The 25,882-nt window shown below is 37.0% G+C and overlaps 3 protein-coding genes across 6 annotated transcripts in view; all 3 read right to left on the bottom strand.

Moving 5' to 3' along the window:
* Nca (neurocalcin homolog) overlaps window positions 1-25,882 on the bottom strand; it is an 82,138-nt gene that overhangs the window by 40,073 nt on the left and 16,183 nt on the right. The gene's annotated exons all lie outside the window — the stretch shown is intronic.
* Window positions 1-25,882, bottom strand: part of LOC141433789 (neuronal calcium sensor 2) — a 72,486-nt gene that overhangs the window by 30,545 nt on the left and 16,059 nt on the right. The window contains exon 1 of one of the 3 annotated variants that reach the window (XM_074095895.1): window positions 1,165-1,648. The exons of the other annotated variants lie outside the window; for them this stretch is intronic. The gene's annotated coding sequence lies outside the window, so the exon portion shown is untranslated. Of the gene's footprint in view, window positions 1-1,164; window positions 1,649-25,882 lie in introns of those variants that run through there. 3 annotated transcript variants of the gene reach the window in all.
* Window positions 5,247-5,681, bottom strand: LOC141426260 (protein GVQW3-like). The gene has a single exon (XM_074085139.1). It carries the CDS (start codon window positions 5,679-5,681, stop codon window positions 5,247-5,249), a length of 435 nt encoding a protein of 144 aa, XP_073941240.1.

The raw sequence follows: 25,882 nt of genomic DNA on the forward strand, positions 1-25,882 counted from the left end.
CGAAAATCATCATATGGTGAAGCAAAGTGTATCGTCGTTGAAGCCGGTATTTCATGTCAAAAAGAGATTGTTTTCAGTATCTATTTTGTAAATGAATGGAAGTCATCTTCCATAACTTCCTAAAAGTAAAATAAATAATAACTTAGTGGTTTTTTGCATTTTATTAAGTAACAAATTTTTCTGAAAAGTTCACAAAAGTTCTGTAGAAGGTATAGGTAGCATATTGTCAGAGCATGCTTCAACGAAGCATATACACTTTCAGCAGATATTCATCGTACTGAAACGTCTCGGTTTAGGCATTTTAAAACCAATTTTTAAAGCTACGTTGAAAATTGATATTGATACGCTGTTAAGTACATAAATGACTAGATACTCAGGGATAGTAGGCCAGATGGCCATGAAATGATAAGTTTATTGGCGGAATATAGGTAACATAATAATAATATATAAAATCATTTACTTGATTTTACGATATTCAAAAACTGTTAAGGTTCACTTAAAAAGGTTAAAAAAGTATCCTTTCAGTTATGGCTTATGAGCCGCAACGAGTTTGGCCCACTTTCTTGCCAGGTAGGTACTTACCTACATTTGAATAAGTTCTGTACTTAGACTTCGAATCAACAGTTACAGATTTTGGGTAGGTACCCACTGTATAGAGTAGTATAGACTGACTATAAGACAAATAAATCAGAACTCAAGACATGCGCAGTAAGAATAAGAATAGGTAACCTATCATGTGAAAGTAAGCTTTCGTGTCGTATACCTTGTTTTTTTTAATAGATTTTAAGAATTTTTAATAGTTAGATATTTTTTGGATGTTAACACAAAAACAATTATTATTATCTAGGATGCATTATATTTCACGACTGCGTTTAACAAACCGCTCCACAAATACCGATACCGATGATTCCTCGTGGTTTACGATTTAACAATCTAACTTTAGACATATAAACCAGATGGCTAGCTCACGCTCAATAGAAATATTTGAATACACTTTACGCACACTTCTATTAGAGAATGAGATAACTAAAAAAATATAGAAGAAGAAACGATTGAAAAACTAAATTAAAAATATATTACAACTTAAATTATTGATCGCTAACAATTAAATTTAAGTAAACATAAAATCGGAAACAAAGGGCAATCTGAATTGACCTGACTTACCTTTCTAAATCCGCCGTGTGAGATCAATCAAAATTATGACAAATGTATCTAGGCGCTCGTTTTCAGATGCGTCCACCGCGATATTAATTAGCTTCAGCGTTCATCGCGCGAAATTAAATAGGTAAACGCGGCGCGTAATGCACTGTTTACAAGGCCGGCGCCGACGGCGACCGCTAGGCGAATATCCCGAGAAAACGTCGTGCTCGAGCAGCCACACGAAACGCTCAGATCGATACCGCCTCTGCCGCGCGCTCCCTTTCGAATGCTCCTCTATAGCCAGGAGACAAGGGTTTCAGATGACCGGTGTCCGCTTAGGCCCTACTCTTGATCAGACGGCTCCAACCCTATGATGTATTTCACTATGGCTAATATCTAACGTAATTCTCAGTTGGCTCTGCAAAGCACTTTAAGTTGTGACGTAGTAGGACACAAGAGAAGCGGGGAGCATGCGCGGTGCGAGGTAGGCGCGGCGGCGCAAGGCGACCAGGCGGCTGAGGCGGAGGCGGAGGCGGCGGCGGCTTTACCGTTGTCGGCGAGCACAGCGCTGAGAACAAAGCTCGGCACGTCTGTTGCCCAGGTAGAGCTGGCAACGGGCTTCAGCGATGTCGACCAGCACCCGTCTGACGCCGCGCCGCGTCTTACTATGCTTTCAGACTCACGCGATATGAACCAACGACACGCACTGCTTGCGACCTCCGCATAACAACCACGCGAATGTACATTAAGCGTTTAAACATGTACACTATTTTATTAACATTTGAGATACTTTCTATAATAAGTTGTTGTGATTTTTAGGACAACCTAGGTACCTAATTGCATTATAATCGAAGCCAATTACTTATATAGGTATTATGTATGTATGATACATGTAAGTACTAAATTTCAGGTCAATCGGACCATTTAATTTACCTAAGTAAAATCGAGTTGCAAGATTTTTTAACATTATTACCATCTGTTTTTTAATCAACTATCTCAGATGCCAATCATATACATTCTATGACAATAAATCTAATTTAATAATTAATTCTGTGACAATAAAAACAAAAAAAATGCTATCTAACATGAGTTTGACAAGTTTATTGGGGTAGGGGATATAAGTTTAATATTGTAAGATAACGATTAAACACGAATGAATCCGTAATTAATCCGCGCAAACTCTTACTCCCCGGTCCGTTCGCATGGTTGGCAAATGTAGTTAGAGCTTACGGTTTAAGGTCTTAATTACACTATCTTAAGATTTTAATACAAACTTCTACTTCGAGGCCTTCTTGTGTGCAAGATTGACGGTAGTCTGCGTCTTCGGGTTTCTAATAGACTAATGGTGATTTTCCACCGGCGAGGCTAGATGAGACGAAGCGAGAATCCTCGTCTCGTCTCGCCGCGCCGGTGGAAAATTACCTTAATGCGTAATTCTTATTTAACACCCCTGACTTGCATTCGTATGTTGTTACAAATAAAAGTTATAGCCTGACCAGGTTGCGTTCGTTAAGGACGAACAGCCCTAAAAAAAGCATCTAGTTCGAAATTTGGTACGATATTTCTTCAAGTTAACGATACTGATAGAAGTACCACAAGAACGGGTTCGCACTACAACAACCCGAAACCGATCCGAATCCGAGAAAATACGGTCCGGAGTAGTCGTAGAACTATTTGTATGGTGAAATCGGATGACGGAAATCAGATCAAGTGCTTAAACTAAATACGATACAAATATACTTCGACGATTAGGCTGCGGCTCTACTGAGGCGAAAACGAGCGGAGCGGAGAGGAGACCTGTAGGGATCGACAAATCATATTAGTTAAATCCAGATCTCGCCTCCGCCTCATAATCATCAGAGGTGTAGGGATTGGTCTATACCTACACTTCTCCTCTCCGCTCAGCTCGTCTCCGCCTCAGTGGAGCCGCAGCCTAATCGTCGAAGTATATTTGTATCGTATTTAATTTAAGCACTTGATCTGATTTCCGTCATCCGATCATCTGTACTCCAAATTTTATTGATATACATCTTGTAGTTTTCGAGTAAAATGCCTGTGACATACAGACGGACGGACAGACAGACAGACAGACAGACAGACAGACAGACAGAGACGGAGTTGACGAAACTATAAGAGTTCCGTTTTTGCCATTTTGGCTCCGGAACCCTAAAAATAGGGTATATTCCTGTTTTTTTTTCTGATTGTTGATTCTTCCCAGGCTACAAATTATGGAAGAGTTTAGGTACCCATAAAACAGTATAAAAAACGACGACTTGCTAATTTAAGGTCAGACGAAAGGAAGCGGTAGTAATCAGCCGGTTGGTTGAGTAGGTCCGGGGCGTACGAATGGCAAGCCATTTATCAATGTTCCCTGTTAGAATTAGCACCTTTACCACAACTTGACTCAGTGGGAAAATAAAACTCAAACAGTAAAACTCTATCTAATTACGGACAATCCGGGGTTTTGCTTTGGTTTTCGGATCATACAGATTTATGATCGTAGAAGGCCGTCGGTTGATCCAATGTGTATCTTATGAAGTACAGTAACCCCGCGGACATAACATGGCCTTTTAATGTTAACCTACCTGTGATTAATAGTAATAAAAAAAGCTTGCTTCTTCAATCGAGAACAATAAAATTAACAGATTATGCTTACCGCCGTTTTACTCCTACAATATATTTAAATATCGCATCTTCAATAGTAATTTACTCACCAAGGAGAGTAATCTATAAAGGTACTCTCCTAGGTAATCTATAAAGTATACCCTCGAGTAATGTGTCCTACAACTAGCTACAAGTTTTTTTTTATTGTTTTCGTGGCAACACAAGTTTACTAAGCACAGAAGGTGAAGAATGTCCGAGTCGCAGGTTACAACTTCGTAGATGCGTATCAAGGCAAAAATAAGTGGCATTCAAATAGAATTTTCAGGATTTTGCATACGCGATAAAAAGTATGTATGCGTGTTATGTCCGGCGACATACCTACCTTCCATTTCATTCAAATTCATTTAAAAAACTGTTTTAGCATAAAAGAAAAACACACACACACACACACACACACACACACACACACACACACACACACACACACACACACACACACACACACACACATGCGCGAGCGCTCACACTCACGTCGCCAAAAACTTTCGCATGTATAATATTAGTAGAATTGATTGACAGGGTAAATCCACGGTGACTCGCGTTACTTCATAGTACTATAAACTCGTACGTGACAATCTTGTCGTATATTTCAAATCTTTTGCTGCTTATATCGCAAAAATGATGTTAATATCACAAAAGACATCAGTGCAAATAATAAATCGAACTTTACCTCCAACAAATTATTAAATTCGAAAAAAGTGGAAAATAACTCAGTGACTCTAGTAACGCGTTACATGAAATGGACACGGGTTTTAGTACGAGGGGCGGCTGAAAAGTAATCTACCTAACTAAGAAAGAAAAGACCAGTGAAGGTGATTTTTTTTAAGTAATCCCCTGCGAGAGAAATGCACTTGTTATACTTTTCAAATAGTGACATTTACCCAAAAAATATATTTTTTCGGTTTATAGTCAAAATACTTACTCGTTAACCGCAGACTTCATGTCCTCATCCGTCAAAAATCTGCGTCCCCTCAAATCTTTCTTTAGGAGTCTGAACAGAAAATAGTCGCAAGGCCAGGTCTAGGCTATAAGGAAGGTGATTGATTTCTTCGAAGCCATTTTTGGACATGGCCAGCTTTGTTGCGCGAGCAGTGTGCCCTGGGGCATTGTCGTGCAACAGCAAAAATCCTTTGCTCAGTTTGCTTCTTCGTTTTTCTTTTATTTTTCTAAGCTCATGTACTAAATTTGCGTAATAATCAGCATTCATTGTAGTTTTTTGGCAGGTAATCAATTAGTAAAATCCCATCCACGTCCCAAAAAATTGTTGCCATTAGTTTGCCTGCCGATAGACGAACCTTGAACTTCCTGGGTGGCATCTCATATTTAAATTCCACTGCAATGACTCCTGTTTACTTTCGGGATACCATTGCTAAATCCAGGTCTCATTGCAGGTTACTATTCTAGATATAGTATAGTTTACTCCTCCTTACCTCGACTCATTTCTATAAAGTCCTCACAACATCGAACTCTTCTCTCCATATCGAAAGCATTCTAGGCACCCAGCGTGCACTAACTTTGGACATATTTAAATGTTCGTGAATTATTGTATTCACTCGTTCCTTGCTAACCCCCACATCTCTGGCTATCTTCCACTGCTTCACTCGCCGATCTTCTAATATATTTTTTTTCACGTGAGCAACATTTTCTTCGGTGACTGCGGAAATTGGCCTCCCACTACGTAGATCATCTTCGAGGCCATCACGAACACACTTAAATTGTTTTGACCAAAACATGATGGTGAAATCAGACGGGCACGAATCACCAAACTCAGGCAACATAAGCTGTTTTATCTGCGAGGGCGTATCTCCCTCTTTAGTGAGGAATTTTATAACAGCGCGTTGCTCAATTTTCTTCAGCTTCAAATTTTCCTGCGACATGATGCGAACAATCAAGTGACAAAGTAGAATGAGACACCATAAACAAATGAATGTCCTATATTTTGAAAATAGAACAACCAGTGAATACGAAATCATAGTAGCCAGTATATTTTTCGCGTTACAGATAGGTGAGGGAGATTACTTTTCAGCCACCCCTCATACCTTATTATAAGTTTATTGTTTGTTTGTTTGTTTGTTTATACTCTTTATTGTACAAAAAGGAAAAACAAAAAGGTTTATTGATTTCCCTTTGATTTTTTAATGAATTAATTACTGACAAAATAACAAAACAATGACATAAACAAACAAGTGTCTTTAATATTTAACCAAATAAATCAAAGATATACATTTATTTAATTAAACTATTAAATATTATGAACTCGCGTTACGTCGATTTTGTGACTCGCGTTACTTGCGACTGCCAGAACACTATCGAATATTTATATTATTTATTTCTAGCAAACAAATATATCATTTTTTAAACATTCATCGTGAAATATGGTAAGTATACTGTACAGTACAAAACGCTAATTTTTCTTTTTTTTTAATTCTGCAAGTGGGATATTTGTGTTACTTTCACCCCTTTGTCAAACACTTGGAAATTTGAGCTTTCTGCAATTTTCCACACTGCCAGTACATGATATGGCGCTTAGATATGCCAATAACCTTTGGAGCCTTAAAAAATACTGCATCTAACCCAGTTTCTTTAGAAACAGCTTCGCTTTCCCAAGGAGAGTTATCAACCACTTGCACAGAAGTCTCCTTTGCTGCATTGGCAACCTTAAATTTCTTTCTCCTATCCTCATTTGTTTATTCTACATTTAAAAAAAATCAAATTCATCACTCAATTTTTTCGCTGTCGTGTCCGAGTTACGTATTGACCCTCAACAGCATCTGGATTTTCATGCATTAGGTACAATACGCAATAATGAAATTCCATACAGTATTACTTACTCTGAGATTTTCGTGAAGGTTCAATGAAGGGTGGTAGGTATTGGCACACTTACTAAGCAAGTGCGTTGTATAAAGATTTTTTAATTCTTTGCGTGGGGCACTCATAAGTAGTGACGTGGTCGATAAGCACAGAAAGCCAAGGGTCAGGTACAAATCATAAGCTTTGACGAACGATGTGCCTAGGTATTGTATTCTTTGCGTTGCTATTGTATTGTTTAAAAGCAAAATCTACTTTTTTTAATGGTATGGAAACCGAACAAGTGGGTCACCTGATGGTAAATGAGCAGCACCACTCAAGAACATCCTAAATAGCAGTTTCAGACGCGTTGCCAGGCAAGCCAAATAACCAAATGTTACTCCCCATGCCAAAGTGCGATAGCAAGTGGCAGTTAGCAAGTGGTAGTTGTAGTAGATAGATCTTGCAGAAGGTCCTACCATCTCTGCAATGAATGTTACCGCAGAATATGTCCGATTTCAAATAAGTAAGAGCACTTGAACTGAGAGAGTTTATATCTCGGTAATAGAATATAGAATTACCTTCGCCTTTGTAATGTATCTTAACGGTTGTTAATTGTTCGTCTTGCGGACTTGAACGGACCAGATTACATAACTCGAAGTACTAACCCAGGTTTTAGTAGCGTCAAAATGTATGGAACTGTCATTCATACATAACCTAGGCTTAATAATCGTGCAAGTGACCCTTGCTTCCCGACCGGCGCTGCAATCGTCGCAGCCATATTTTCTGCTCTCGCTATAATTCTGTACAAAAAACCGACGTGCGCGCGTGTCTCGTGAATAAAAATTGATAGTGAGAGTGGGATTCCTCCATAAAAGAAGACTGTGTGATCCGGCTCTCGTCGCTAAGGACACGCGACTAGCGAACAGCCCTCTGGTGAGTCCTCCCGTCCAGTCTTTTCCTTCTTTCTGCGGGTTGGTTGTCGAGGCATTCCTCCTTCTAGAACCGGCTTTCGAGAGGTACCAAGCCCTCAAGCCTGGCATAAACTTATATAATATACATAAACACAAAACTAAATTACTGCTAAATATACGTTAAGATATTGGCCGATACGCTAATAGCTAGGCTAGGTAACTTATGAGTTAATGTGGATCAGTCAATCAAACTTGAGTGAAATAATAAAATCACGAAGATTGTTTGTTTTCTTTAAGGGTGACATTCTTTCCCGGCTCGAATAATACCGACATGGACATACTGACCCTGTTTTTTGTGTACACGCCCATATAAAATGTCACAAGCTTCTATGGGCGTGTAAACGAAAAACAGGGTCGGTATTTCCATGTCGGTATTATCCGGGCCGGTAAAGAGTGTCAGTCAACCTTCTTTAACACTTCTCATAGTTTGACAACCAAATAAAATATTGAATTTTAAAAAAGCCTTTGTTCTTACATTGGATTGTTACGGCAATGGTATCTCTATTAAAAAGCCTAAAAATTAAAAAAAGCCCTGATATTTATTGTACTTAAACCAAAAATAATGCACTGTACAAGTCATAAATTAACGTTATCAACATAGTAGTGTAATAGGTACCTACCAACCGGCAACCTGTAAATGGCGAAGCAAGGGCTTTATCAAAACAGGGCATGAATACAACAATATGAAGCAAACTCGTACCTATACTACAAAGGCGGAACTATATGCTAAGGTATGAATAGGGTAAAAGCCTTTAAGTTTCACATTTTATCGATCTCACCAATGATGCGCGCTCGTCTTCCATATTAGGAGAGAAAGGGCAGATAGACACGAGAGAAAAATTATATTTAACATTGAACTTATGCAAGCTAATAGCAGTTTTTTTTGGAGTGAGCAAGTTTGTTTACAACAATAAACCAATACATTCAAGAGCGCTGGAATGATTTGGTGACGTAATAATATGTGAAAGTTGGAACATCTCTGTTGTGAAGTATTCAAAAGACAATGTTTTACTGAAATTATCTCAATTTTATCCATTTATAAAAAGAGTAAACAAATCGATTTCATCCAAATTCTTATATAAACACCCACTGGATCGAATCAATAACACATTCATCTATCTATAATTCGTGTCTTTTAACTATAATGTCTAATCACTTTTTTATCAAAATTCACTTGATTTCATTATGTAATTTTCATTTGAAAAATCTTCGTCAAAATCTGACGTTATTTTTTTAATAAAATACGTGTGTGTATAGTCTGTAGTAGCAAAATCGAATAATGCTCCATCCATCGAATAAGCTATTTTAATTTTAATAAAAATAGTTATTGCTTTTAAAATTGAATAAACAGTCTTTGGAATTAAATCAAGTATTGTAAATAATAAAATATTTTTTTTTAAGTACTAAATAAATCGATTTACTGAACAGATTAATTATTTTGCAATAGGTTCTAGGTTTAATTAAACAGTCAGTAGTCGGGTTAATGGCGTCTTTGTTTACACTTTTTTAAAGATTGGATTGATATACAATATACATAATTATCTTTTGCCACATACTAGCTGAATAGCTGCCGGACATTCGAATTTATACCGTATCTCGGTTTTTATATAAAAGAAATGGCCTCGACGACAGTGCGAGTGCGACGGATGTCATTTTTGATTTCTTTGAGCGGAATGTGAGGTCAAGTGCAGGCAACAAAAAGTTACAACTTACTCGGAAACGTTTGCGGAAACGAGCAATAGGGACTTATTTGCTTGAGAGGAAACGGACTTCGCTTCGGAAAATTACTGAATCAGGCAGGCACTTCAAAAGTTTGTTAGTTCAGTTAGTGTGTCAAATTAATTAAGTTTAATGAGTGATTTAAGTTACAGTACAGGTCGATTCACAAGGGCTGGAAAGAACGGATTGAACCGATGGCTGAAAGTAGGTATTGTGTGTTGCCTATTTGAATACAATACACTGCACACAAATGTGAAAAAGTCATGCATCTGTCATTTTTACCCGACTGCGAAGAAGGAGGGTTATGTGTTTGTACCCGTATGTAAGTATGTATGAATGTCTATTCCTATGTCCTCTCATAACTAATCAGCGGCTGAACCGATTTTGATAAATTATACTTCATTGGATTCGTCTTAATGACGCGAGTGACACTGGGTACATAAAATTCTTTAAAAAAAATGGCGGTTTTTTGGTGCCAAATTGTGTCTTCCAATTTTTTTTTATTCAAACCTATCTAGTAGGGTATCTGTGCAGGACGGCATATACATAAAGTGATATTTAAGTTAGTTATAAGTACTAATTAATATTATAAAACCAAAAAAAATATATATATATATTTCGTACACAAACCCGAGCGGGGGGCGGGGCATAGGTGAGGCGGGGAGGGGAGAGCGCCCGCGACTACAAAAGCGGAGCTCGCGCGGAGCGCTCAAGCATTCCATATTGCGCTGCTCTCGACGCGACAACTAATACAAGTCACTCCCAGCCTCCACCTACTGCCTGCCTGCCTTGGATTCATGAACATCAACTGGTGTTTATTATACATTACTGGTGAATAGGTGCAAACCCGCACAGTATCATCAGCATCAGTTTCTACAAAAATGTCTAAGGACCGCCACATAGGTACACTCGGAATTCCGTTTTCGGGATATCGAACGAGTTCAATCAGGTAAAACACGTATGATACGTATACGTATGTATAATCTATCAACTTGTTAGTAGGTACACTTTATGGTCGTGGTATCTGTTTCAAGCGCGAAAAGTTAAATATTATCAAAAAAATCAAATGTTTATTACAACTTTAGAACCGAGCTCTTCAATGATTTGCTTCATTTTAATAAAAAATATCATTTCTGAATTAATGCAAAGTTAAACTGTAAAAACCAGTCTAGTAGTTACAGTACAAATCCAGTTAAATTTTAGGCGAATTTGTACCCAATCGCAAACAAAAAATGTGTTATGCGAAAAGAGCGTTAGTATAGGGCTACATATTTAAACTACGGGAACGCCAAACCTCGTCTTGCTTAAAGTATTTCGTGGAGTGGCCCCTTACAGATGTAGATGTCCCATATAGATTGCATTGCAATTTCTATTTTTAGTCTTATCAAGACAGCGAATTAGTTCAAACCATAGTAAATGAGGACAAGTAGGTTCACTACGAACAAAAGTACATCGCGCGGCTTAAATGTATGCGCGCCGGTTGGCGTCGGTACGCACGCACCCGCCGCACGCACACACTGAGGGAGAAATTAAGTTTTCTTTAGTCAAGGCTGCGCCACAATACAAGCAATAGGCAGTAGTTTGACTCAGCCATATTCTTGAAATTTATACCTACAGATGGGCGGAGCGCTAGGGGTGGCGTCTACAAAAAGTAAAACAGAAGTGTGTACATTTTTATTGTTTGTGTAGTTTTAGGGGTAGGGATAAAACATATGTTAATTTTATGATTATTTATTTATTAATTATACGATAAGTTGGTATTAGAAAAAAATTACGTCTATTGCGGCAAGTTCAAAACGACTTGTTGACTTTTATCACATAAAAATTTCTCATTCTTTTGAAGAGTTAGTACCGAGGGCTATAGCCACGTAACGGAATCGAAACGGTGCGGCACAGCACTCGACCAGCGACCGGACTGCACGGCGCGCGGCGTGGTACTGCGTAGTTTTGTCTTGCGAAGATTGGTTCGCGGCCGTGTAAATGACGCTTGGCTGTGTGCTTGTTTCGATTCGGGGGCTAGTATGAAGTCGAAATACTGCCTATTACTTGTGGCTGCGCTGCCGTCGGTGCCGTACGTTTCAATTTTAGCTCGCTCGTCTTGCACTCGCTTCGCGAAATGATCAACTTTTACGTTCGCTTACTCGTACTTACGTATTTTTTGTATTAGGTATAGTTGTAAATTAGTAGTATATAGTATATAAGTGTAGTGTAATATCGAAAATACAAACTGAGACATGGATGCACAGAAAAACCAGAAAAAGAGACCAGCGCTGGGAATCGAACCCAGGTCCTCAGCAATCCGTGCTGCGTGCTATTACCCCTACACCACCGCTGGACAGGAATTTAGACACGAATTTTCCCTATGCATACATATCTCTGTAGTGTAATAGTTACGTGCAAGGACACATAAAAAAAATAGATACCTACCTAACTTTAAACAATATAGTTATAGTATTATGTATAGGTAAGCATGAGTAGTATGTATACAGTCGCCATCACCATTCCGGCGAAAATCTAAAATAGACGTCGATAACCCTAAGCGTCCGCGCTGGAGTAGGCAGTTAAGTCTCCTAAAGGGTCGGAGTGGACTTACTTTTCCTCTTTTACTATGGTTCAAACGCACTTTTATTGTAATTTTTTATAAGTACCATTGTTAAACATTATTTTCTGTTCTGACAAAAATGTTTCTTTCTAAATTTCTATAGCTGCCCGCTACATTATTGTTGGCTCCCGTACCAAGCTGTAACAAGCGCGGAGGTTTAATTAAAATATTAATCTCAGTCACTATAATAAATAAAGATTCTCAATCCAAACCTATGATGATCACCGTACTTGAACTGTCAAGTCACTAAAATGCACAAGGTTCGACAGACTAATGTCTCAGTTTTACATCTTACTATTTCCTGAAAAATTCTTAATGTATGCCTCTTCAGTTGCGATTCAAAACGTCTGTTTATATCTAATCTCCTTTGTAAATTTCTCAAGTTATAAAGTTGTTCTAGAAAAAAAAACATACATGCAGTCAAACACAGAACCCCCTTTTTTTTAAATTGGTTAATAATTCGGATTACTTATGTTAAATTTTGATGATGAAACACGAGCTATTGTGCTCAACTACAGACCAGTACCAGGATCCTTACGATTAAGACTAAAATTTCAACACCATATAAGAGTTAAAAATATGATCCAGTGCGTTCAGTAGCACATTAGATAATCTTTCAAGGTTCCACGTCAACCAACTCTACAAAGAAACGGATTTACGGATGTCGTGATGATCTATACTATGACACGTCGGTATCCCGTAAAATGGTCTTAGACATAGCCAAAAGAAACAAAAACCGGCCAAGAGCGTGTCGGACACGCCCAAAATAGGGTTCCGTAGCCATTACAAAAAAACACAAGTATCTTCACGGCACTTACGTCCTTTAAAGAGTCCTTTAAAAACGGTATACCCGATCATGTTGAAACCAATTTTCGTTGAAAATATTTTATTTTTTAATTTAACTACAAAACTAAATAGCGGCTTTTACAAGACATCTGTACTCCAAATTTCATTGATATACATCTTGTAGTTTTCGAGTAAAATGCTTGTGACATACGGACGGACAGACTGACAGACAGACAGACAGACGGACTTGACGAAACTATAAGGGTTCTGTTTTTGCCATTTTGGCTCCGGAACCCTAAAAAATGCAGTGATTTTCGAGCGTGGCACGCGGGTGATGACTTCAAGATATCAACAACCAAAGCAACCAACAGAATCATGATTGTTTATTTAAATAAGGGATATCCCCTGTTGATAATTTTGCCATTATTACAAGTACTCTAACAAGCAAGGACCACCTGATTTTATTTTATACGTTGGGAGTATTGGGAGGCCTTTATATTTTCAGACCTAAATCCATTCATTACGCTCTTTTATATGCATGCTACGAATATAAGCAAGATTGGGAGCACACGGAGCGAGAATCTGAATTAATTCAAGTGTCGATTAATGCAGATTTCTATGGGATGATACACCAGAAGAAGTCGTTCTTGCCGCGGATAATTTATTTTGTAGAAGCGTTTATACCAGTGACATAATAATATATTACACTACAGGTATAAATATAGTACAGGTTCATTTCTAATTTATGTGAAAATACAAAAACAGGTACCATAGCTATTCAATAGTGGTGTTTTTTTAACTTGGACACTTAATGTGTTCCAGCCTTTTATAGATACAATTTCCATATATACTTTGCTACCCTTTATGTAAACACGGGAAGACTTAAAATTTCAAATCATAAAAGAATCGAACTGAACTGAGTCATCGTGTTAAAAATTAATACACTTAAGTATGTCTAACAATATTTCGGAAAATTATTTCCGTTAACTTTAGGGGACAATCTACGGTCAAATGAAGTTAATTTCTCTAAGACACTAATGGCCCAACTCTAACTGCTTAAAAGATAATCAAGAGTAATGATAATTTATTATTAGCAGTTATACAGTGTAAAGATCCTTAATTTAAGATGTTTTTTTTCAAAGTCCATAACTAATTCGCTTTTAATTCACACATATTTAGCAAAAGAAAGTTAAAAGTGAGGTTTTTTTTTGATATCTCTCTTATGTGTCACGTCAATGTCACTTGTCACGTTTGTTTTTAAATTTAACTATTATTAAGGTTCGATTTGTAGCATTCGAACATGGCGGATGTAGACAATATCTAATTTTGCTATTTCTGTTTCTTTGGCTAGTTGAAGTATAATTTTGATAGTGTTTTATGCGTCGATTTACCTTAACAGTAAACAGTGATCACAAAATTCTATATTTCTCTCGTGTCTGACATTTTTTAATGCGCAAGTTGTGTCCACGTGGTTTCTGGAATTTTACTATCAAGTTGCAAAAACTACAACCACCGTACAACGTCCCTCTCGAAGAGAGTATACTTTGACACTGGCGAAATTGTCCTATTAATTAGGACAGAAAAGCCATATTTTAAAAGAGAAGAAGAGGAACTATTATTAACAATGACTATATATATGAAGCTGTTATATGAATGAAAATATATATATATATATTATTGAAAAAAAAACTACCTACTTGTTATTCAATTTGACGAAAAATTTAATTATCAGATAGTGCGTAGGTACCAGTGAACTGAACCGTCAGCCGAAGTTAACGGAAATAAAAATAAAACCGGCCAAGAGCGTGTCGGACACGCCCAAAATAGGGTTCCGTAGCCATTACGCAAAAAAATAAGTAATATTTTTCTAGGGATTTCGTATTTTATACGGAATCTTCCAAGTTTAGGTATATTTTATTATACCTTAGGCTGTTGTTTACTCTTAAAACTACTAATAATTCTCAAGCAAACTTAACCGTTATAGTTTTCCTTGAAAGTTGGATACATTTACTACCATTTTGAATTTTTTCAAAATTTTCCACCCACCGGTTTAGATTTAAGAGGAGGGGGACGCTCGATTTTAATGAAAATTTTCACTTTAAAGTTAAATATGTTGCAACCCCCTAATGATTTTAAAAGACCTATTCAACAATACCCCACATACAAGGTTGGATGAGAAAAAAAATCACCCCCACTTCACGTCTATGGGAGGTATACTAAAAAAATCTTTATTTTTATTTTTTTATTGTACCATTTTGTCGGCATAGTTTACATACATATGCGTGCAAAATTACAGCTTTCTAGCATTGATAGTCCCTGAGCAAAGCCGCGGACGGACGGACAGACAGACAGACATGGCGAAACTATAATGGTTCCGTCTTTGCCATCTTGGCTCCGGAACCCTAAAAACAATTCAACCATTTGTTCCAGGCTAATTTTTGCACAGACAATCATCGTCGAGTAGCAATTCACGAAATACATCATGCCATACTTTTCTGGCGGTTCCAATCCAAATGGCCGCCATACCGCCGCAAAGGAGTATTTTTTTTTTCGCAAAACGATTTGCACCAGTATTGCATTAGGATTTTTGGAAAGTATTTGATAAAATGTGACAGTTTATTATATTTCCCATACTTCTAGTAGGGGAAAAAGTGCTTCCATGCTTGAAAACTTATTTATTCGACACGTTTTAAAAATACGACTGCAAAATACGTAAAAACATTTTTTACATCATCGAATCATTGTATTCTGTTCGTTTGGATGTAATTCTACCTAAAAAAAAGTATTCCAGATTGTAACCATGGGGTGGACGACATTTGGATTTTTCGAAATGATATGAGTAGAGGGAAAAAGTGGCGCCATACTTACGCCAAATCTTAAAATTTTGAAAAAAAAATGTACACATTCGCCACCTCCCACAGGTATGGCATTATCAGACTTCTATTTATGATCATAAAAAGAACTGTTAAAAAAAATTAGGCTGGCACAAATGGTTTTGCAAAAAAAAATTACTCCTTTGCGGCCATTGGGAACCGTCGGAAAAGTATGGCAAGGTGATTTCCGTGAATGGCTACTCGACGATGATTAGCTGCGCAAAAATTAGCCCGGTACAAATGGTTAAATTGTTTTTTTTTTTATTAATGTATTCGCGTCGGTATGGCGGGCTGTAACTCACACCGAAGAAGTATGGCATTACGCTACCGCCACATATTTTTTATCGACTATCGGAAAACACAAGCATTTTTGTGGAACAAATCGTTCGACATCACGTTCGATTAACGCCCACGCGATTGGGCCGCCGCTACCAACGCTATGACCATCGTTTTCTTTTTTGTCATTCCGTGATTGAGACTCCTGAAGAACCGCCATACTGGTACAAATGACCTAATATTTTGTGTCTCCATCTTCCGGTCTACAGGGTGTATTTTTGATGCTGCTGATTCTAACTAGCCTCGTTTCTATTTATTACTACCATGCACTGTGTTTTTGTGTTTAAATTCAATTTGTTTGAATCATGCATCTCATGATGATGGTACAATTGGGTAGGTAAGTATGTAATACGAAACATAATATGCAAGAAAAGTGTAAGCCGGTATTCCTAAGTATTTAAAAAGGTTAACATGTTAGTAGCGACCTCTGCAGATTATCTGTAACAATGTGTAGGTACAGAGTCAGCAGAGTCAAATCATAGCGGCCTTTGTTCCGCAGTGTAACGTAGCGGCTCGACGTTAGATGGCGTTGTTTGCCAATTTGCACTTTTAAATCTCCAATAGCAGAAAATACAGGAAGAACGAAAATTAAGGTGGCTTGTCACGGTCAGCTAGGCACTACAGCGCCAGTAGATGGCGTTAGTGTGCAAATTCCACGTATTTTATTTTTTTTAGGAATGAAATCGTGGATATTTTTATAAAATAATGTACATACCGCCAATAGCGTGAAATTTATGGTATGTCCTACCAAGTTTCAGATGTATTTTAATTTAGAAAATACTTTCACTTGATCGCTGCAATTTCGACTGAGATATTTTCGCACACATGCTTGTAATTTGTTGTAAACAGAAGTCTTTGTTAATTAAGAGTAGATTGACCTAGTGGCTTAAGGCTAGTTTACCCTACCCACAGCTTAGGAAGTTCGTGTTCAAACCCGTTGTAAGATTTAGTTTTTTTTTTGTTTTTTTTTTTATTGTTCTCAGTTAATATTAATATTTATATGTTAATATTTTTTGAAATGTGTAGCTAAAAATTTATAAGACCTAATTTAGGCACAAACATTTTTTTTTAAATTTTAGGTAAGAAATCTGAATATGCACAACTACAGTAAGTACTATGAGACTTATAATTCCTCACATCCACTCAAGGGTTGCTTGGTAGAGATCCCTTCGAGGGATAAGTTCGCCTTTACAAATTCAAGGAAACCGAATCACGTACCAGAGTGGAACCCAAATGGAACCTTTTCATATTCAATTGCGCTGTTATTTCTTTGGCAGATGTATGGGATGTCAACATGACATTAGTAGCACATAGGTTCCACCCTGGTACGTGACTCAGTTTCCTTGACCGTAACTCAACGATTGTTTATTTATTTTTTATTTACAATAAAGTTTACATACTATGAGAAAATTAGTCAATCATTATCCCTATACATACATACACAGGCCTCCTCTCACAATGAGGGCTTGGGCGTTATTTTCAACGCAGGCCCAGTGTGAATTGAAATATAGCACACACCATTAATTATTTAGCAGGTGTGTGTACGTTTCTTCACGATATTTTCCTTCAACGAAAAACACGTGAAAATATGAAATTAGACTTGTTTATTTTTATTTCAAATTTAATTGGTTGGGTAGTAATCGAAGGCTCTATTGAACAACAAATAAAAAAGTCCCATCACTAAGTCAGTTTTTATTTATTTATTTACATCAGTCAATTAAATTAGCCCACATACAACCACTGCTGAGTGCCTCTTGCATTTTCACGCTACTTCTCCAGTCTTGTGCCAGTCTCATACACAGCTTACCAGCCGACAATGTATGTTATGATATGACAGTGTTTTTCACTCTGTAATTAAATATTTTATTATGAAAATAAAACATATTTTGAAGAAGCATATTTTGTCAAATGAACTTTTCTCTGGACTCCACAATTACCGAGATATGAGGCTCAAAAGTTAGTCCGCTACCAAGGGGCTGGGGACTTGGAAAAAAAAACGGTAAAAAAATCTGTCCTAAACACCTACGGTCATGGAAACTGAGACTTTAGGCCTCCCCCATATTTTCCCGTGTTGCCAATACTCGCCACGTTTGATAAGCGGGTTGGCGAGCGCAGTATATGATGTGGGGTTGCTTGGAAAGCACTGCTGCCCATCTTCTGATATTATCCCTCAGCAGATTTCTACGGTACCCACGGGGGTGGTGGAAGTTGTATGTTGTACTCAGCCTCTACTGTACTTACTTTTTATTTCCTTATTATAATGCGTCTTTTTCGAGACCAGAGTATTGATGCTTTATGTAATTTTTTCGCAAAGTTCGTGGCTTCATAGTTTCCAATGTGAATTATAATTCAGTTCAATACTTGAAAATATAACTGCATTCACATTATAGATTATAGATAATGATAATCTCGCCAATTTCGAGGACAAATTACGATAATTTAATTTAGGAAAAATTTACTACATTAGTTTACAATGTCATGACAACCAATGACAACAAACGAACAAAAAATTATGACTTGAGGAATTTGACATTTGACTTGATGTTTTTTTATTTTTATTTTATGAAAAAAGCCACAAGCCATGCAGCCTTTATCTGATTTTATCACTACTAATTTATAACCCGTTAATGCAATTTTCCGTACTTATTTGTTAATACGTTCATGTTATGTGATTTTCTTCCTAATTTATATATTTAATAACGATTAATTTTCGTGTCACAATGGAAAAAGTTAATGAAAATTATAACTATAGTTCGGCTCACGTAAAAAGAGCGCTGGCGATGTACCTGCGCAGTGAGCAATTCAAAGAGTAGTATAATATACGGGGAAAAGAGAGCCCTCTCTCGTCTCATTCTTGATGAGCGCGAATAGACGCCTGACCTGACATAGAGGGTTGCTACACAAAAAATATTTGTAACGACTGAGCGGATACAATTATGTGACTTTTATATTAGAAATTACAATACGATTGTCAATTTCGAAAATAAAGTTCATTTTTGCGGTAATTATCAACGACAAAATATTTTTTAATAAATAAAATTTTGTGATCTCAAGCTTTCAGTGACATCTATCTGAAACAAACGACAACAATCTGTTTTATTTTAGGTTAGATAAAGGAGATGGCGGCGCTATCGACATGAACTAGTACGATATAGGCGACTGTCCCCCCCCTGGAGCAATTAACCGACCAAACGGATGGAAAGACGTGAGGCGCGGGGAGGGGACACGCGCCGCTTTGCTGTGCCGTCGCGCTATTGGTTCGGCAGTCGACCTTTGCTTTCCGCACCGAGTCCACGCTCCTTTCGCTCCCAAAGTACCTACTGTTTTGCGCATAAAGTGTTTAGCATGATGGTTTTGCATAGAAAGGAACGGAAAATGATCTATGATGGTTATTGTTTCATGAAAAAAGAAGCTGATAGTGGTGCCGCAACAAATTTAAAACAATGTTTGCAACGGACTGCTGAGGCAACTAAAACTTCCGTGGCTACAGTGAGACGAATTGTTAAAAACGCGTAAAGTTCGGAATTTGTAGCTGTTTTTTGCACACCCGGAAAAATAAGAGGGTAAAAAATAAACCCATAACAGACATTGATAGTTTTGATCAAGGTGTAATTAAACGAGCTATCCACAATTTTCATATTACTCAATACACGTTTCGTTTATACTGTGTTTTGTAAATATAAAAATAAAATATAAACTCTACTATTTGCTTACTTTAATAGCATTATTTCGTACGGCCTTATTTTATGGGGATCTGCTGCAGACATTGAGTCAATATTTATCTTACAAAAGAAAGCAATTATAGCAATTTATAATTTGAAGACGCGTGAATCTTAAGATCTTTTTTAAGGAAACAGGTATCCTAACCCTGCCGTTGCTTTATGTTTTTGAAATAATCATGTATGTAAGGAAGAACATATATGTGATTTTCCCACTAACATCGATAAGCCAAAGGCTACTAGAAACATAGGGAAGCTTAAAGTTCCATCTTACAGACTGGCTAAAACCAAAAAATCGTTTCTGGGAAATTGCATACGTTTTTATAATAAAATTCCAAAAAATATTATACATGAAACGGATACAAAATTAAGATCTATTGTCAAGAAGACATTAATATCTAAGGCGTATTATAAAGTTAATGATTATATCATGGACAGGGATATTTGGAAATAATTCCGATCCACATTGGCGATCCCTTCAAATAGCCAACTTACTGTGTTAAAAATAAAGTTGTGTTAAGTACTTGTGATGTCAAGTATAGATATCATTTAATAATAATATTGTAAATCTGTTTTAAAAAAATATACCTCGTTGAGTTTCTTGCCGGATTCTTCTCAACAGAGGCTTTTCCGAACCGATGGTAGATTTTTTTTGACATACATAAGTGCTTGTTATAGCCTAAATTGAACAAAGATATTTTGACTTTTGACTTTTGATGAACATATTTTGAGGATTTATATTTTTTATATGGTGCTAATAATTTAGGCCAAGGCTTTATGTACCTACATATAATGACCAGCTGAGTGTATACCTTCGCTAGAAGATTTGATATATACTAAAGCCGGATTTTTAATCCCACGGATATTTATTGTTTCCACATTTGCCAGAAATTGACTTCCCGTTAAAAAACTGTTTTAGATAATCAAGACAAAATATTTTAATTTATTGACGGTAATGTTTAGCATTTACACTGATTATATTAATTTACAAAGAGAAGACTGTTTTCGTATGAATAATTTATTTATTGTCCTGGTATTACACCAGTGTTTTTAAGCTGTGGGCCGCTTGACGCGAGACGTCACGTCACTCAATGCACTAACATTCGAGACTGAATTCGTAATCCGGGTTCACAGGAGGAAGAAAATATTCTTATTGTGTAGATATAAGGTAGCCGTATCTACATGGATAGGTACTATGCTGCCAATAATATTACTGAGAACGCCAAATTGGTGGGCTGTCTGCCATTTTCAAGACGAATGTATTTTTGAATAAATTATAACATCCGTCAATGTAACAGAAAAAAAAAATCCTGCTCGGCGATCTTCACTTTTCGTTATTAATTCAATTACTAAAGTAAATGTACACACAATACATAGCCAGTTTTTATAATAATCTCTTTAAAGATCGCTTACTACTTTCTTCTTTCAATCTTATCCTATCCTATCCTTGTAATATTATAAATGAGAAATATTGTGAAAAGATTTAGATATTTCGATGTTTGTTACTCATAACGGAAGATCAACTGAAATTTTGTATATGTACACAAAGATCCTAAGGTACTGCATATTCCGGTAATGGATTCCTGTGGGGTATCTTCCCACTTTAGAGAAGAATGAAGATTGGTGTCCAAGATCTTTACACCAGCTTACAAGATGACGCGTTAGCTTCGTATGCAATCAATGGCAAATGGCGTTGGCTGAGTGAACGATGTGCTTTAAAAATGTTACAATACGTAACCTTCTTACAGGCCAAAGTTTATAATAAATCTTTGAATTACTAACAAAACACCTTAATAAAATACTAAGTACCATACCTACTGATCTTGAATGTGCTACAAAGAAGTAAAGTATCTGCATATTATGAGTTAAGCTGCCTTTAATTACTCACCTTAACTCTTCTGTGTACATAAAATTACCGCCTGTAATATTTTTTACGGCGTACGGCGTCATAATCATAACAATGAATGTTTCACGTAAAAGTAGGTTTAACCCCATTACGGCAGATATAGCCAATAGCCGTGTATTATACTGTATATACTCGCAAACATACTCAACTGACTATTCTAGTACTTAACCACGTGATATAGTTCACGAATAGCCAGTTTAGTAAGAATAGTTATTTATTTCCAGGATTTTTGGACATGTTAAAGATATCAAATGCGGGGCCCTATTTTACGTTTTCTTTTATATTTAGTTAAACTTTTGACTGATTGCATTTCAAACTTTTATCCATTTAGAAACAAAAAAACCTATGGAACTTTTATCTGATCAGACCGTTATTTATCAAAATTAACAGTTTTTTTTTTGTATAACAGATAAAATTAATTAATTATTAACAATTAGTATCAGTCGATAGGTAGTAAAGTTCAAATGTATTTTATTTATACAGTACTAAAGAATACCTTCAAAATAAATAGGCTTTGAAGCAAAACAAGCAAAGTAAAAGGAATAAAAACGAAAATCAATAAAGTGTAGGTGTTTTTCACGGTACACGGTACAGTAAGTTTCGATAAAATACTCCCACGCGTGATATACGTGCAATCACAGGAACGTGCCCCGCTGCTATTTGTTCGCGAAGCATAGACACTTCGCGTAAATAGCGACTCTTGCCAAATCTATGTTAGTGAACTTTACATTTGGCACTCGATAGTGTGTCTGCGACTCTTGCGCTGTTACGTTAAAAATATGCGGCGTCATGAACGAGTCACATCGCACATCCGCGTCTTGCTGGGCTGGCCCAAATCCAGGCTAGACACGCAACGCAACGTCCAAAAGGCGCAGGATATATGTGATCATTCCTATATTCTTCAACCCAATGCCAATAATGTCAGCTTTAAACACCTTTAATTGAAATTATTGTTGTAGCGCATAGCTTGCACGTTGCATAACTAACATTACTTGCAAAAGGATGTAACGCCTTGTCAAAATAATTAAATTATTTCTAACTTCAATTCCGACACTTGTAAGTTGACGTGACAACATTGAGTGACGCACTAGCGGTGTAACCTAATGAGGGACATAAAAACAACGCCATGTTGAGAAACACGACGCACGATTTTGGACTGACATTGTTTGTACGCCAAGCGCCTGGTTGACAGTAATTAATTCTTTAATTAACATACATGCCAGACTCATATAAATGTTACTAAAAATTACAAATCACCCAGATGATATGTTTATTCATATGGCAACACCTTGTCCGGAGCTTTTATTTAGAACTTTGGCAAAAATAAACAATAAATATATTTGGAATTTTGGATGCATTAAGTTTCCGGATAGCTGGTAATCGAAAGAATCGACGAGCTCGATATTGTTAATATTTTGGACGTGTTAAATAAGCAAAATGAAAATGTTATTTTCTCAGGTTGTGAAAAAAATATTGTAATGCCTAGCTCCAATAGCATTCGCTAGCTTCGTAGTATTAAGAGCATTTTAAAATAACTTGGCCAACAATTATCTATATATTATTATTATGCCTGCGCGCATTGCTACTATTGAATAATTCCAAATTGCACTGAATGAAAATTTGCACTTTTAAGTTGAATATTTCGCAAACCGATCACTGAATCGAAAAATCGTCTTAGCAACCCCCGAATGGTTTTGAAAGACCTAACGATACCCCACACTATAGGGGTACTCGAGAAAAAAACCACCCCCACTTTAAGTTTATTGGAGGCACAGTAAAAAAACTATTTTGTTTTTTTTTTTATTCTACCACTTTGTCGGCGTGACTCATAAGTACATTCATACCAAATTATAGCTTTCTAGCACTAACGGTCTCTAAGATTAGCCGCGAACAGACAGACAGACGGACAGACAAGGCGAAACTATAAGGGTTCCTTTCCTAGTTAACTACGGAACCCTAAAAAGGTGTTTCCACGCTGATTGGCGGGGAATCAAAACCTATAGGGTAGTACTTAGTAGTAGGGAAAAGTCAGAAAATATCTGTCTGTCTATGTCAGTAACCATCTAAAATGACCACACACGGCGTAGGTACATTTTGCTCAAGACAGGGGCTCTGTTAGGTAGATAATTACAAATCTGTGCGGAACCCTCGGAGCGCGAATCCGATTCGCACTTAGCCTATTTTTTCTACATTAAATAAACCACACACGGGGGAGCTGACCCTCAGTTGATGTTAACGATTAAAAACCAAGGAGCCTCGTCTAAGACCTTTCTAAATCACATTCATGTGCCTATGTTCAGCATTTTTTATTTTATTTTAGGAGTTACAAACTTTCAGTGACAATTTAACCAACTCATTATAATACCTATATCAGCCGTACGACGTCCTCTGTTTCGAGGCCTCTCCCAACCAACTACGAGTTTGAAACTAACTCGTATTCCTAAACTATCAAAAACCTCTGGACAAACATGGGGCAGCCTTCGATAAGCCTTCAGACGATTTGGCTTCTGCATTTAAATTACTGATATCAATCGCTGTATAAAAAATCTGTAGGTTAGGTAAAATAGTTATAAAGTTTCAAAATAGAAATGGGACAGCACATCCAGGATGATCGCTTACATTGAGGTTATTGGAGCGTACAGTCAGCGTCATATAGTACGTAGCAGACAAGATCACCAAATACTTGGAAACATACAAAATAGTCATTACCAGTGACTCAGTCAAAGCGGTCAAATTGGACGAGACAGCCTTTTTTTTTATTCGTCTAAATGGCAAACGAGCAAATGGGTCTCCTGATGGTAAGAGATCACCACCGCCCATAAACATCTACAACACCAGGGTTTGCCAACCTAGAGGCCTATATGGGATACCTCAAGTGCCAGTAATTTCACCGGCTGTCTTACTCTCCACGCCGAAACACAACAGTGCAAGCACTGCTGCTTCACGGCAGGATTAGCGAGCAAGATGGTGGTAACGATACGGGTGGACCTAGCACAAGGTATTTGTATACCATCGTGTACAAATATACCGTAGCACGCACGTCGCCAAATACTTTATAACATTCAAGCCGACATTAGTACCGTATAGCAGCCAAAGTATCCAAAAGTATGGGACACCATAGGAAAATTGACTTTATTACATACCGTGTAAGGACCAATGATCCAGTTAGCTAAACCTCTTTAATACAATGCGAACGGTGTTCCATTTTCAGTCTCTTGGTGCAAAATGCACTTGTCATTACCTTTTTAATCAAATAAAAACTCTTTTATAATGTAATTATACTGGCCAATTCAAGCCATATTTAAAAGGAAATCCGTTAATCCGGAATTCTGACAATGTAAATAAAAATGTGAAAAAAGCCGTCAGACTTCAAATGAAGGAGACGGAACGATCACTGACAAGTTGGTACTCTTTTCGGTGATTGTCAAGAACAAAAAATCTACTCTTATGACGTGTTAATTTATTTCGCACTCAACTCGAGGTTAAACCTTAAACGTATGAAATAAAGCTCAGTTTTGTAGTGTCCCATACTTTTGGATATTATGGCTGCCAGTGGTGATATGCGTGCTCCGATTTATTTGTACACGATGGATGTCCTGAGCAATTTGATCGCTTTGATTGGGTCAATGTTAATGACTATTTGGATGTTTCTAAGTATTTGGTGATCTTGACTGCTACGTACTATATGACGCTGACTGTACCTAAACAATTATTGTAACCGCTAAAGACAAGAGGCGGTGGTGAAAGAACAGTAGCCACGCAAATTGCTTATTTGTTAAGATGACGTGCGTAACTCATTTACCAGTGGGTCGGCTAAATAAAATGACAATAGAACTGCAATTTGTTTTTTTATTATTTTGACAGTGCTCGACAATGCATTGGTTGCAGATCAGAGAAGAAATTCAATTTCATGTCAGTCCTACTACCCAGAAGTGGGTCAAATTTGACTTAAATAAAAAAAAAATGTTTTTTATCTCCGAGAAGGTTCATTCGACCTTGATGCAGTTATCTATTATAAATTATAACTAACTTACGTGTGCAACCAGCAGAAGATTCTGTTTTAGATTATAACAGGTTAGCAGCGTTAGCAGGTAGGTACCTACTCAAATATCTTGTTTTTGTTTGTGAGCTACATTATTATATAACAGCCCGACTATTTGGCATCAAAGATGTTATGGATTCAAGTGTACTCATAAATCGTGATCAGACAGTTCAATTTAGAATTACGGTTTAATTATTTCTAACAACTATAAAACTGTGTGAGTAAGACGTATAAGCGAATAATAGCAATAGCAATAGCAAATCGCGGGAACGGTATAAATAATTCTACAGGCACTCAATATGATTGTGACCGGCAAAACTGATGTCATAGCGCC

The sequence above is a fragment of the Choristoneura fumiferana genome, chromosome Z, assembly GCF_025370935.1.
Source record: "Choristoneura fumiferana chromosome Z, NRCan_CFum_1, whole genome shotgun sequence".
NCBI classification, from domain to species: Eukaryota; Metazoa; Arthropoda; class Insecta; order Lepidoptera; family Tortricidae; genus Choristoneura; species Choristoneura fumiferana.